The sequence below is a fragment of the Natrix helvetica genome, assembly GCF_964273705.1.
Source record: "Natrix helvetica genome assembly, chromosome: 8".
In the NCBI taxonomy this organism is placed as follows: Eukaryota; Metazoa; Chordata; class Lepidosauria; order Squamata; family Natricidae; genus Natrix; species Natrix helvetica.
In genome coordinates, this window is record NC_138559.1 from 23,896,831 (window position 1) to 23,912,081 (window position 15,251).

Genomic DNA, 15,251 nt, shown 5'->3' on the forward strand with positions numbered 1-15,251 from the left:
AAGGAGAGAGAAAGAAGGATAGAGGAGAGGGAGGGAGAGGGGGAAGGAAAGAGAGGGAGAGAGAGGAGGAGAGGGAGGGAGGGAGAGAGAAGGAAAGAGTGGGAGAGAGAGGGAGGGAGGAAGAGGGAGAGAAAGAAAGAGAGATTTGAAGTAAGCAAGAAAAGGTAGTTGATATGTAGACAAACAGATGATAGAAAGAAAGAAAGAAAGAAAGAAAGAAAGAAAGAAAGAAAGAAAGAAAGAAAGAAAGAAAGAAAGAAAGAGTCAGGCCAAAAGACCATCCCATCCCAATTATCGATGCTTTAACACTGAATAGTGAAGAAGGTACTATCTGCACCAAACAATTATTGAACGTTTTTATTAAAAGAAAATCTTTGTTTCGAGAGTCGCATCATCATTTCTCCCTTCACCTTAACCGAGAGTAAAGCACTAAGCGATGGCACAAGATTGAAACTGGCAAAAACTTCAGCATATCAACAACAAGCTACTTCTAAGCAAGAAGCAGAAGCGCATCTATAGGAGGTCTAGTCTGGACAGGACACCACTCACAGCTGGAATTTCTTCCCAGGCTGAATCACGATAATCTTCGGGAAAATCACAGAGCCATTTCAAGTGCCACAGCAGACACCGGTCCTCCACTTCTAAGAGAAGGTTCCAAAGAACTCCACATTCTGGGAGAACCTCCATAGCTGCAACAGCGTCTTCCGTTCTTCACTCTTCACTGGCACACAGGACCAAAATCCTTCACTTTACACAACTGTCACCAAAATAAGAAACCACACTGGGCGCTTGCTTGAGGGCACTAGCCTAATTTCCCCCACCCACTCATATGTGGGGTTTTTTGGGGAGACTCCAAGAGGATGGGAAAAGCAATCCACCTCTCCAGGACAATCTAAGAAGGCCACGTTCGTTCCACCTCGAGTCCGATCGCAGCTCCCGTGTATCACCGCACTTCACAAAAGGTGCCTCCAGCTGGACGGAAACGTTGTGCCTTTTGCACAGAGAGTTGTGCCCTCTGGGAAAAAAAGTTTTGTCTGGGATCAAGCTGTACGCTCTGAAGAGGATCCTGCATCTATTTCCAGAGACTGAACGGGTGTCAGATCTTCGCAATCCTAAACCGTGGCAAGAAAGCACCAACGAAGAAGTCCCGTCACGAGCCAACTGCACTTCAAGATGTTTGATTTTAAAAAAAAAATCAATCTTGCAGAATCTTCCCCAAGTCTGGGACTTAACTTTAGAGGAGCAGCGAGTATTCCTTCTGGTTTGAGATCTTCCCTCTGAATCCAGGATGAGCACAAGGGTAATTTCTGAACTCACACGGGGGACTTTCCTTGTTTTCTTCTCTTTTCCGAAGAGACAGTTTTGCTCTTGGCTTCCTCTCCTCTCTGCTCTCAGCTTATTTGTTTTTTTTTCCCTTACTCCTTGTAGAAGAAGCGGGTGGGGAAAAGACAACGCAATGTTTCGCACATGCTTTACATTTCAGCCTCTGGGTGATTCAGTTGGCCAATGCCCTGGAGTAACCCAGCGCCGGCCCTCCCATCCAGCAGATGTTTCCTGTAATGCAGAGTTGCTGGGCCGAGTTTTGGAGGGTGGAGAGACGACAACACCGGAGAGAGCCAATCTCCGAGCGTGGAATCCCAAATCCTCCCTCGCTGGGGACTGTTTTGACTGAACGGGGCTTGCTTTGCACGGAGGACCCAGCCGAGAAGAGCGTGGATGGGTTCAAGAAGAAACAGAAGCTCCCTTTCGCTCAACTCCACTGTTGTCCCTAAAACTGGGCTCTTGCTTGGTGTCGAAGCCGATAAGTCACCAGATGCAAGGTGTGATATAAATTATACTTTTTATTTTGGTACCAAGATCTAAGGACCCCAGTTTTGAAAAGCTAACCAAGGGCCAAGATTAGGATTTTACAGCAGTTTTTATAAAGGGGTAGTTGCATTGAACCCTTTGCCCTTCCCCAAATAATGCATGCATAACAGATAATATTGACTGGTTATATGGATTTCAGCACTCCCTAAACCCTTACGCTTGTTATGTTAAAACGTCTGCATTACATAAGGATGAAGATCATTTGAAACCCCACCTAAGGAGGTTAGATGGTACCAGGTTTAATCTTCTGGAACTCAGATCAGCAATGGGCACCTGCTGGGCGTGTCTGAAAAAGGCTACTAGGTGCCAAGGAAGAAATGCAGGTAGTCCTTGACTTACGACCAAAAACAAACCCCAAATTTAGGTCACTAAGTGAGGAACTCGTTAAAGTCAGCTTTCTCTCCCCGCTTTGTTAAGTGCACCGCTGCAGTCGTTAAATTAGTCACGCGGTTGTTACGTGAATCTAGCTCTCCCATCGACTCTGCTTGTCAGAAGGTTGTAAAAGGGGATCAGGCGACGCCGGGACACTGCAACCGTCGTAAATATGAATCGGCTGCCAAGCAAATGAATGTAAATCCCGTGAACACGGCAACAGACATCAGGGTGAAAAGTGGCCATAAGTCACTTTTGTTCAGGGCCCCTTTAATGTCGAGCGGCCACGAAGTGAACTTTTTGTAAGTTGAGGACTGTCTGCGGAGGCCGAGTAAGAAGCCAAAATAATCTAAATTCATCGGGTTGTTTATTGCAACGGCGCTCCCTCAAGCCAGTTTGGGAATCGTACAACTCAGAGGGTATATGTGCTTCTTCACCAAGTTATTACTGGTAGTCCTTGACTCAGGATCACAACTGAGCCCCAAATTCCCGCTGCTGAGCAAGGCAGATGTTAAGCAAGTCACGCCCCAGGTTATAACCTATTATGTTGCAAATCGTTGCAGTTAAATTCATTGCATAGTCGGGAAGCGAATCTGGCTTTTCCCCCATTGATTTTGCTTGTTCGAAATTCTCTAGGAATGTGTTCGGTCTGAGGAGCATGAAGCAAACTCCTGGTCCCGACAAAAAAAAAACCCTTTTATTAATTGACTGTGAATTTTGCTCATTCACATCCAGCAGAGTCTTTCAAGGGGGGATTTACAGTCACGGACCTTATCTGGCTTGGGAGGATTTACAGTCACAAACCTAATCTGGTTTGGGAGGATTTACGGTCACAGACCTTATCTGGCTTGGGAGGATTTACAGTCACAAACCTAATCTGGTTTGGGAGGATTTACAGTCACGGACCTTATTTAGCTTGGGAGGATTTACAGTCACACACCTAATCTGGTTTGGGAGGATTTACACTCACAGACCTAATCTGGCTTGGGAGGATTTACAGTCACAGACCTTATCTGGCTTGGGAGGATTTACAGTCACAGACCTTATCTGGCTTGGGAGGATTTACACTCACAGACCTAATCTGGTTTGGGATGATTTACGGTCACAGACCTTATCTGGCTTGGGAGGATTTACAGTCACAAACCTTATCTGGCTTGGGAGGATTTACAGTCACAAACCTTATCTGGCTTGGGAGGATTTACAGTCACAGACCTTATCTGGCTTGGGAGGATTTACAGTCACAGACCTTATCTGGCTTGGGAGGATTTACAGTCACAGACCTTATCTGGCTTGGAGAGCTGCCAGGCCGATATCTGTAAAATTTGGCAAGGAGTGGCAGAACTCCCTTAATGAATGTCTGACTTAACCACAGAAATTGGGGAGGGGGGGGGCTCAATTGCAGTTGTAAGTCGAGGACTACCTGTATTTACCCATGCAGTTTGAGGTAGGGGTGGGGGGAGTAAAGTCAACTTTATGATTTACATAGGACACCAGCTGCTAAAAGCAACCTTGGTCAACCCTCCCGGGCGAAACCCAGAGAAACTGGTTAGATGGTAGATGGAATACTTGTGAAAACAATGGAGTCTTTTCAGTGCTGGATCGATTGATGTCGCCTCCTCTCTTGAAGGATGGGTGGATGGAGGGACCGATGGAGGGATGGGAGAAACCTTGGGAAAGATCAGAAAGATGCTTATCTCTCTCTCTCTATCTCTCTCCCTGGAAGGAAATGGCCCTCGGAGAAGCCAAGAAGGGTGTAAACATTAACTCTACCGCAAACAGGAGGAGCTGGGACAGTCTGGTACAGGATGAGAAGGGCGTTAATGACTGGGTGGTGGTTGAGGTGGATGACATAACCGGAGACACAATGGCTCGGTCTCTTGGGTTGGTTGGCTTCTTTCAACGTAAGGCGTTTTGGGCCACGAAAAACCCAGCCGAACGTGGCAGGAGGAAACCAAAAGAGGGCACGGGACAGAAGCAGTTGCAGGTGGGGGGGGGATCTGCCCAAGTTCATAGGGACCACGAGAAGGGATGAGGATCATCAGATCCAAGAGCAGCGGGCCATGAGCGGGTAGAGCGGTCAGAACACGAGATGGCGGGAAGGAGATGCCACCTTGCGGATCTTAAGGAAAACGTAGAAGGCAAGAGATGTCGTTCATGACTGCAATTGTACTCCAGCTCAGCTTTTTTTAAAAAAAATCCACACCTATTTAAGGAGTGCAAAACACACACAAATGATCATCGGATGCTTTTGTTTTATTTACACTGAGCCAAAGGCTTTGGTTACAGGTATCGACAGAGGATGAGCCGGCCAATAATACTGGAAGACATTTGGTCAAAAATAGATTTAACAGAATAACAAAGAGTCGGAAGGGACCTTGGAGGTCTCCTGGTTCAACCCCCTGCTTTGTGGTTTAGGAGAGAGCTGGCCATGCCCACCCTGCCCACAGCCCCCCTCCCCCCCCCAAGGTCAAATACAACCCTGATGTAGCTCTCAATGAAATCGAGTTTGATACCCCTGCTCTACATCACGACTCACAAAGGAAATTCTGAGTTCTGTTACAGTCTTAGGTCGAGGACCGCCCGTGTAGTAAATTGTCACCCACCCGACGTAGCAAATCCTCAGGGGGAAGACGGCGGACTATGGAGACAGCTACGAAGCTGAGATGCCTGCTAAGGTCAAGCCTAACACACTCAAATCAAGTTAGATGGTCAAAACATACAAAAGAACACGATTCTAGGAAGCTAGGCAGATAGCGCTTGGAGGGACACAAGATTCTACCAATGAAGGTCTCCAGGGGAGATTTGGAAGGTGGGGAGGTGAGACGAACTTCTGCCACTCAGAAAGTTCATGGGAACCATAGGACAGGAAGAGGGACATCACAACAGTAAGGAAAGACTGGCAGGAGATCAAACCACCAGCAAAAACTTGCAAGAATAGAGCTGGGTGTCATCACATCTTTACCATCCATGGTCTTCTAAGAAGGTACAAGGTCCGAGTCCATTCTAAGGCAGAGGTTCTGCGTGACAGTTTTATTAGTAATAAGTGGCCCACACAATCAACAGAAATGTTAGTTGAATTTCTTTTGGGTTTTTTTTTTCCTTCAGAATTTAAGAGGATAGGCGTCTCTCAAATCTGGGTCGTATCAACAATTCTTTTTTTTTTAATGTTTCATTTCAGACCATTAGAATTATAAAACTAGAACCAGGAAGCCTTACGGGACTCCAGAGCGCAATAAAAAAGTGGGATTTTTGACGTCTTGGATTTAGGAAAGGGGGAAGTGGGGGGGAAGGAAACCAGCCCTATTCTATCAGCACTGTTTTCATCTGGGGAGAAGAAGCGGGAGGGCGAGGCAAAAATTAAATCCAGCGATAAGAGCAGGCTTTGCTTACTCTTCGGATGTGTTGTCTTTCATGCTGAAGGTACATGGAGGAGAAACAAGGCGACATAAATAAAACAGCAAGGACAGGACAGGTGCCACTGGCTTCACATGCATGTGTGAAATACAAAACCCATCACAGAACGTTAGCCAAACCATCACCTAGTCCCGTGATGGCACGCGTGGCCGAAGTGGGAAGCGGAGCCATGTCACCTGGCACGCACGGTGTTGCCCGGTCTTCTGACATGCATGCACGTGCGACGAACAGCTGGCCTTCTTGCATGGAAACTAGCAGAGCTGGTCTTCTGTTTTCCGGTATGAGCATGCATATCCGCCAGCTGATCGTCGGGCGCACATGTGTGCCAGTAATTGGAGGATTAGCTGGGCAGTGCGTATACATGCGCTGGAAACCAGAAGTTCATTTTCCAGTGCGTGCATACCCCCTGGGCAGCTCCTCTTCTGGACTGCGTGCCAGATGGGTGCTTTCAGCACTCGGTGTCAAAAAGTTTGGCCATCATTGACCCAGTCTTTGAAAGCAATTACAATTTTTTTTTGGGGGGAGGCTTTAGCCATCAACCTCTTAATACCACAAACTTCACACCAATGATTTCTCCTTTTGGAAGATGTCTTGGGAGGGCTATCTATGTAAAGACACTTGGGAAGCCTTATTGGCCTAGTACACTTGTGTTCTGAAAAGGAAACGTCTGTTGGAGTCTACTTGACTGCTGTCCATCATGGATAATCTCCTACGATACAATTACTCATGTTGTGCAAACACTATTAGTGATGCGGCAAGTGGCTATCACTACGAGCCAATTTCAACTCTATCATTATCGTTCTTGCTAGAGGTTAAGGTGCTGGACTAGGTGTGGGGAAATCTTAGGCACAGAAGCCAACTGGCTGATCTTGGATTCTCTCTCTCTCTCTCTCAGCAGGGCAAATAGAGGGCAACAAACACACTTGGGCTTGTTCATGTGGTTGTCAAGAGACACATTACGACTTGAAGTCAAAAGAAGTTTACCTAGAAAATCTGCATGTACACAATCTAGAGAGATAAAGAAAATTAGAAGAATTCAAGTTGAATCCTTCCATGCTTTCGGGGGACTTTCCTCTAAATCTTTAACTTTGCCCAAGGAAGGGCATTATGGAAGATACTTAAAGACATAGTCACAGTAAATTTACTTTACAGTAAACATGGATTGGCACCAGGTTTTTGTTTAAGTTGTGTTTTCGTAGTTTTTAAAACGATTGTATACAATGATTTTAATTCTTGATGGGAAGCCGGCCACTTGGCTGAAAGATGGGTGGGTGCATAAAGGTTTTCAATAAATAAAATTAATTTATCTGATTTTTTTTTAAAAAAATCAAATAAAGCTGATGATCACTGGTCTGTTTTAAAATATATTCATGAAGTTACAAGTCAAATAGTCAGACTGAATGAAGGATTAAAGATAGAGAGTGGTCTGTTCCCCCAAGAAATTATGTTAGAGTGTCACCTTTGGGTATCCAAACTCACAAGAATAGAATAGAATAATAGAGTTGGAAGGGACCTTGGAGGTCTTCTAGTTCAACTCCCTGCCTAGGCAGGAAACCCTACACCCCTTCAGACAAATGGTTATCCAACATCTTAAAAACTTCCAGTGTTGGAGCATTCACAACTTCTGGAGGCAAGTTGTTTCACTGATTAATTGTTCTAATTGTCAGGAAATTTCTCCTTAGTTCTAAGTTGCTTCTCTCCTTGATTAGTTTTCAATCATTGCTTCTTCTCCTGCCCTCAGGTGCTTTGGATAAAAGCTTGACTCCCTCTTCTTTGTGTCACCCCTAGTCCTTCTTTTCATCAAAATAGACATATCCAATTCCTGCAACCATTCTTTATATGTTTTAGCCTCCAGTCCCCTAATCATCTTTGTTGCTCCTCTCTGCACTCTTTCTAGAGTCTCCACATCCTTTTTACATCGTGGTGACCAGAACTGGATGCAGTATTCCAAGTGTGGCCTTACCAAGGCCTTGTAAAGTGGTATTAACACTTCACGTGATCTTGATTCTCTCCCTCTGTTTATGCAGCCTAGAACTATGTTGGCTTTTTTGGCAGCTGCATCACACAGCTGGCTCAAGAAGAAAAAGAAGAGTGTAACAAATTTAATTCCCTTGGCACACATACAAGGGGATGGATATCAGCAGTCTATTTCTATGCTTTTCATGGCATAATGATAGAAGCCAAAGAACGTTGCTAAATGGAGAGCAAAAAAAGAGACTTCCTAAGGAGAATTAGTCCACCGTGGGATCAATTCATCACCCAGGAAAACATATCTTAAACCCGCAAAATGCAGAGAGCACATTCCAACTTAACAAACAGAAACACAAACAGTTCCTTTGTGTTTGTGCCATGACCCTTTTGCAGTGGAAACTGTCTGAAAATCTGAATATTATCCCCTGTTTTGTACAAACCATGATTTCAAGTTCAGGAGGTCAAATTATTCAGCCAAAAGTTAAAATAAAGTGGGCAAAAGATTTGCTGGTGTTTGGGCTAAAATGGTAAGACACTGCATGGAGTGAAAATAACTAAAAAAATGTTTCTTCTATTTAGATCCAAAATTCTCCATGTGTTTTTCCCCCCAGGAAAAAAAATCCAACCAGACCCCCAAATTATGTTTGATTCATGTTTATGAAAAAGAAAGTCAAACCATCAGCATTCCCAACGTAACGCTCTTAAATGTGGAAAACAGAAAATTTGGTGACAAAAGGAAACAGCGCATTAAAAATTGTATAAAATATAACATTCATTCCCTTGGCTTGATAAAATTGGCCCAGTTTCTAAGGCCCTAGCAAAAAATATTCAGGAGGAATCAGGTAGCCCCTTATGTGCTGAGCAAATTTGATTAAAAGTGTTATTAAAGTTTTCTTATGCTGCAGCTCCCTTCATCAGAGGTGCAATGAATCAGAGAAACCTGAATAAAATGGGCTTGTTAGAAAAGAGAGCATGTGATTCCTTTTGATGTTTTGCAACCACAGAAGCTAAGTCACAAGAGGCTTTCCTACGCAGAAGACTATCTATGATTTAATATACGCTTCTGGTTAATAAAAAGCTAATTTTGGCGACTCTGAAATCTACACTCATTTTTTTTTCATGCTGAAGAGTGAAATTGCAAAAGCTCATATCTTCCCAACCCTTCTTCTCTTCATGCAAGTAACAACAATTTAATTAGAAAAACAAAAGCTGAAATACTTACATTGTACCAACTCTGGCTTTTCTGTAGAGAGAAAATGAAAATAACAAACAGAGAAAAAAACCACAGTTAGTATGGAAGTTTCAGAAGTAGGCAAAGGAAGAAGAATGAGGGGGAGGAGGGACGGGACGACAACGACCCAAAACTTTGGAAATGTTGTGCCAAGGGTTGGTTAGCATTCCTGAAACTAGACGTGATGGAGAAGGAAAATAAAACTTTGTGGCTTCTAGAACAGAATTGTAGGTTTTTATCACAACTTGTTGGCCAAATTGGAACATTGATTGTCAGCCGCAAATGATCCCAAGTCTCACCCAAGAATGCCATTTATACTCTTGATTTCTTTCTAAATCAGGAAAATCCAAGCACCAATCAACCGCCTTTCATTTTTGAGTTTTTATATCAAACGTCAAATACACAATAGAAGGGACACATGAGGGCATAACTACGCATTTCAAAGCTAGAACTGTGCTGCACTGTTAAAAGGTCAATCGAATGTGTTGTGCAGATTTCAAAAATGTGTCCCGTTCCTTACTCATTTCAGATATTAGTTTAATTGACAGAAATGATACGGCCAATTTATCTTAGGTTTATTTATCTATGGGGCTTGCAGTAAAGTACAGAAGGAAGTGAGTGTTGTGGCCTGCAGAGCTGGCAGCAGAGTCAGACAGTGAGGAGGTTAGGGAGGAACATGGGCCAGTCCTGGAGTCTGGGGAAGACTCCGATGAGGACTCTACGTTGGAGGCAGAGAGAGGACCAAGGTCATCTGGTAGTTATTTGCTGCCTCCGGAGCCTCCGGAGTCTGACATCAGCAAGGCAGAAGAACAAGGGAGCCTGTTCCCAGTGTGCGCATGCGCAGAGCTGCCGGAAGGCAAGAACAATTAAGAAAAAAGGGTCAACTTGGGAGTAAGGCTTGAAGATGATTGCCACCTCTCGTAAGGCATAAAAGAGGAGTGAACGGGATGTGAGCTTCTGCAGGAAGCAATTAGTTCATCTGGTCGGTTTCAAGCTCTGAGAAGTTCTGTTTGACTCTGTGCTACCTTTGGCGTTGCAAAACTAATTGTCAATTGGGTCTCTGGCAGCGTTTCGGGGGAGATAAAGGGGGTGCTTATCAACCTTCTCCTGAAAGGCTGTGGCAACTCAAGCAGACATCTGTCGGAAACTTCATAGACTGTTTGTGAAGTCTTGCGGACTGTTGATGGCCATACTTTACAGCCGTATAAATAAAAGAAGGTTTGGGGGGACTGAGATTGTGATTTATGCTTTATCCAGAAGCCTAGGTCAGAACAGTGGGTGTCCTTGAAGAGAACTTTTGAGATTTAATCTGATTGTCAGAACACGCCCGACGTTAAATTCTCACTTGTGTTTTCAGGAGTTCTGCCTACAGGAGAATAAAGGCTCAAATGAAGACCTGGGCAGAGTTGAAGGGAGTGTATTTAAGGTGACACAGCAGGCATATTTAAACCACCCAATCCATTCTCTCTCTGTTTATGCCTAAATGGCATCTATTCATCCATTTCTTCAACACTGGGCTATAAATCATTTTTTTATGTCTTTATGTTTCTTAGGCATCATTGCTGCTACAAGGAGAAAGTCAACACGGGCAACCAATTGGGAGGGAGGGCCTGTTTATTTTTTGGGTTTTTTTTTGTAAAGTTATAAAATACTTATGTGGTTTGGGCGAGTATGGAGGGGAAAAACGCCTTCCACTGTTAAGCCTACATTCACTGCTGTTTACTTAAGCAAACAATAGACACAAAGACAGCTTCTTGGGCTGTTCAGGTGTCAACAGCTTCATTTAGATCTCAGCCTAAAAGAAAGGATGATTCAGAATGGCTAAATGTGGCAAACCTTGAAAAACCCAAAAAGAAAAAAAAGAAGGCAAATTCAGGCTGAGAAAGAAAATCAAAATGTTATAGGTTAGGGAAACAGAGGCATCCAACTTGCAAGCCAAACCCTGATTTTCAACTCAACTCTCGGACTCCGAGAGCTGAGATGATGCTTGCCTTCGTTTCAGAGTGGATTTCAGAGGGATTTGGGATGAAATACGCCCTGATTTTTGTGGATCAGTTCCAGTCCTCGGATCCACCTTGGAGAAATATTCAGAGATGAAAGTTATCCAAAGGATAGGCTTTTTACGGAATGTGAAACATTCTTGTTTATTCCGACGGTTTTGGCTCCTGGTTATTCTCCTGCGTTTTAGAGTGTTGATTTTCGAGATTCCCGAAAGATCTCTTTCGAGAATCTATCCTTGAGATCGTGTTTTTTTTTAAGAGTCCACAAGCACAGATTCTCCTCGGTTCAAACAAGATCCCTTCTGACATGAGAAACTGCAGGTGGGAAAAACAAAACAAGGGCCATTTTTCACGGCTGCAGGTTTTTATGTACAGTATAATAGATTCCCCTCCCTTGGGTGGATTGCAAATATTCTCACTCTGATGACACATATGTTTCTTATTTGGTTTGGCCTTATCGGTTGCAACTGGCGCTTTAGTGCCAGTTTTGGACCTGATGAGCAGGGAGCAGTTTTTATGGGTTGTATTTTGTACGCGGACTCCCTACCAAGGACATCTCTTTCAAAGAATTCCGTTTTATGTGGTTCTTTTTCGATCTGATTTAAATCCAGCCCTTTTAATATTTGTAAGCCGCCAAGAGTCACCCCTAGACGAGATGGGTGGCACATATAAAATACAATAAAAAATAAAATAAAAACAAAATAAAATACTGCAAAATAAAATAAAATAAAAACAAATAGAATAGAATAATAAAATAGAAAAAATAAAATAATAAAACAAAATAATAAAACAATAAAAATAAAGCAAAACATATAAAAATAATATAATAAAATAATAAAATAAAATAATAAAACAACAAAAAATAGAATAGAATGGAATAGAAAAAAATAAAATAAAATAATAAAACAATAAAACAAAATATAAAAATGAAAAATAATAAAATAAAATAAAATAAATAAATAAAATAAAATAATATAAAATAAAATAAAATAAAATAAAATAAAATAATAAAATAAAATAAAATAAAATAAAATAGAATAAAATAAAATAAAATAATAAAATAATAAAATAAAATAAAATAATAAAATAATAAAATAAAATAAAATAATAAAATAAATAAAATTAAAATAAAATAAAATAAAATAAAATAAAATAAAATAAAATAAAATAAAATAAGCTAAACTAAACTAAACTAAACTAAACTAAACTAAACTAAACTAAACTAAACTAAAATAAAATAAAAATGGTGAAATGTATGTCCTGGGACAATACTTATTTTATTTTTAAGAAAACTGACATTGCCAGCAATCTAAGAGTACCACCCGAGTTGTTTAAAGTCCAAGTTTGATGTTCAAATTTTGCAACTTGCATCAATGAATTTCAGTCTCTGCTGTTGTTTTTGTGATGCTGTCTTTCCACATCCTTGGTTTTGGGTCCAAATAAGTGAATGACTGAATAAATAAATATTTTTTTTATTTTTCTTTCTTTCTTTATTAAATTTATTCATTGCCTATCTCATTGTTGAGCAATTCTGGGCAGCTTACGACTTCATTAAAAACAGCAATGAAAACATTGAACATTAAGAGTTAACATGAGGGGACGGGGAAAACCTCAGGGTATATTTTAAGGTTGCAGTTGCTTTATTTACTTATTTTGAGATTTTTAAGGCCACCTAATTTAGTGTGACTCTGAGCAGCGTACAACACAAACACACAGTAACAATAATGTAACTAAGAAGCAAACAACAAATATATATACACAGGAAAAGCTAAAACCTACAAGGGAAACCAAGCACCACACAACAAAACGAACCACGGGGTGGTTACTACTTTGACCGAGCATTTAAAAAAAATAGGAACATAAACAAGGAAAAAAGAATGTACAAAAAGGTAAGAGATGGTAAAACACAGGCAGGTAAATGACCTATCTACGGTATCATAAAGATAACTATCTTCTAACGTTATCATTAGAAACTTATGACACTGTAAAAGATGTCATATCCGCTTTCTCAACAGAATCCAAGGGTCTGTTTTGAATTCGAAAGATAATTCCTTGGTTAACTGAGTACATTGGATTAAATGAAACATCTGGTTAGTTGTCAAATTGGAATTTATATAAGCAGTGTACCAAAGACTTGTTTGAAACTCTTAGGCAAGATTACGCTGAAAAGGTGGCACAGCTAAACAACTTCTAACACGTACGACAATGATTTTCCTTTAGCCCATTGATGTGTAAGGTAAAGGTTCCCCTCGCACATATGTGGTAGTTGTTCCCGACTCTAGGGGGCGGTGCTCATCTCCGTTTCAAAGCCGAAGAGCCAGCGCTATCCGAAGACATCTCCATGGCATGACTAAACGCCGAAGGTGCATGGAACGCTGTTACCTTCCCACCAAAGGTGGTACCTATTTTTCTACTTACATTTTTAAAGTGCTTTCGAATGGCTAGGTTGGCAGAAGCTGGGACAAGTAACATGGCGTTAGGGATTCGAACCGCTGAACTGCCGACCTTTCTGATCAACAAGCTCAGCGTCTTAGCCACTGAGCTACTGTGTCTCTTTTATTGATGTGTAGGAGAAGACAAAGAAATAGGGGGCTAAAATAGTCAGGGACTTGGGTCCCTTTCTTACAAAGAATGCCAAGGGTTTTTAGTTGGGCAGTTGGATCAGTGCAAGACATACAAGGCAGGAAGAGCTGGGGAAAAAGCAAATTTGTCGAATCAGCTACCATATTTTTAGACTATAAGATGCAACCTTTCTCCCCATAAAAGAGCATGGAAATGTTGGTGCGTCTTATAAACCAAATTCAGCCATTTTGGGCCTCCCGAAGCCCAAAAAACGGGCCATTTTTTGCAAAAACAGAGGCATTTTTGCCTTCCCCCGGCCCCCAGAACATTCTGCACGCTTCAGCAGGGCTAGGGGAAGGCAAAAATGCCCCCGTTGTTACGGAAAATGCCCCATTTGTCACTCATTTTTTACAAAAACAGGGGCATTTTTGCCTTCCCCCAGCCCTGCTGAATCCTGCAGAGTGCTCCTGGGGCCGGGGAGGACAAAAACTTTTTCCCCCTACTTACCTCTTTGAAATCTTGGTGCATCTTATAGTCTGAAAAATATGGTAAGCAGGGGGTGGAACAGCGGAGGTGGAAGGGACCTTGGAGGTCTTCGAACCCAACTCCCTGCTCCATCAGGAGATCCTCTACTAGGGCTGTCCAACCTCGCAGGGTGAAAACTTGTGGATTTCAACTCCCAGAATTCTGGAGTTGAGGTCTACAAGCCTTCCAAGACGCTAAGTTTGGACACCCTTGCCAGATAAATAGCTGCCCAGTCTCTGCTTGAAAACCTTCAGTGAAGGAGCACCCACAACTTCTGGAGGCAAGTCGTTCCACCGGTGAATTGTTCTAACTGAAATTTCTCCTCAGCTCTAGGTTGAATCTCTCTCTGGTAAGCTTCCATCCATTGCTTCCTGTCCTGCCCTCAGTCTGAGCAAAGATTTACTCAGTCCCAGCAAAGATACTCAGGGCAGCCTGCCCCTCCCATCACGCCAGCAACTTTCTGAACCGATTCTCACTTTTTTGATTCCAGCACGGGAAGGACAAAGGAGGAAGAAGAAGAAGAAGAAGTGGGGGGGGGGGGAGAAAACCGGGAAGGGCGTATTGAGGAAAACAAGAGAGAGTCAAGTTCTTACTTTGATCAGGTTTAATCTGTCATACTGGAAAAAGAAAAAGAAAACCATGAAAACGTTAGAAAGGAAAGGAAAGGAATCTATAGCTTTAAAGGTGGAGAGGATGTAAAGCAGGGATATATGCGCATGGGGGGGGGGGTGAAAGTCCAGACGCAGTAGCGAAAAACTACAGGGACAGAGGGATAAAAAAGTGAAAAAGAGAGCTGTGAAAATATCTACAGACCCCTCCCATCCTGGACATAAAATGTTTCAACTCCTACCCTCACAACGACGCTATAGGGCACTGCACACAAAGACAATTAAACGCAAAAGGGGAAACATTTCTCCTTTCGTTTTGTTTTTAGTTAGTTTTGATAGCCCTCTGTCAGAGAAAACGGAGCTGGCGCGCTGTCAGAGGCACCTGCGGGCCAGATCTAAGCACCCCAAGGGCTCGATCTGGCCCGCGGACCCTGAGTTTGACACCCCTGCTTTAGATACTTAAACCAGCCAGCATGTTAGTCTTCACCATGAATTAACTGGAGAAGCAGGAGATTCTCCAGGGCACAAAAGCAGGCACAAATGACCCACCTCTGGGACCACGCAATGGCAACAGGCCCTTCCAGGAATAGGCCCTTACAACCCCCTGCATGCCCCAATGTTTCATTCCAAAGGATGGGATTACTCTCCCAAAGGATAATCTTTTCAGTTGACTCAAAAATATTTTCCTTGCATGCATAT

The 15,251-nt window shown here is 42.5% G+C and overlaps 1 protein-coding gene across 12 annotated transcripts in view; it reads right to left on the reverse strand.

Moving 5' to 3' along the window:
- Nucleotides 1-15,251, reverse strand: part of GRAMD1B (GRAM domain containing 1B) — a 441,187-nt gene that overhangs the window by 28,792 nt on the left and 397,144 nt on the right. For 11 of the 12 annotated variants that reach the window (XM_081960574.1, XM_081960580.1, XM_081960581.1 and 8 more), the window contains one exon: nt 8,849-8,869. In XM_081960574.1, coding sequence (XP_081816700.1) covers nt 8,849-8,869 — 21 coding nt within the window. Of the gene's footprint in view, nt 1-549; nt 857-8,848; nt 8,870-15,251 lie in introns of those variants that run through there. The other variant, XM_081960572.1, reaches the window with a different exon arrangement.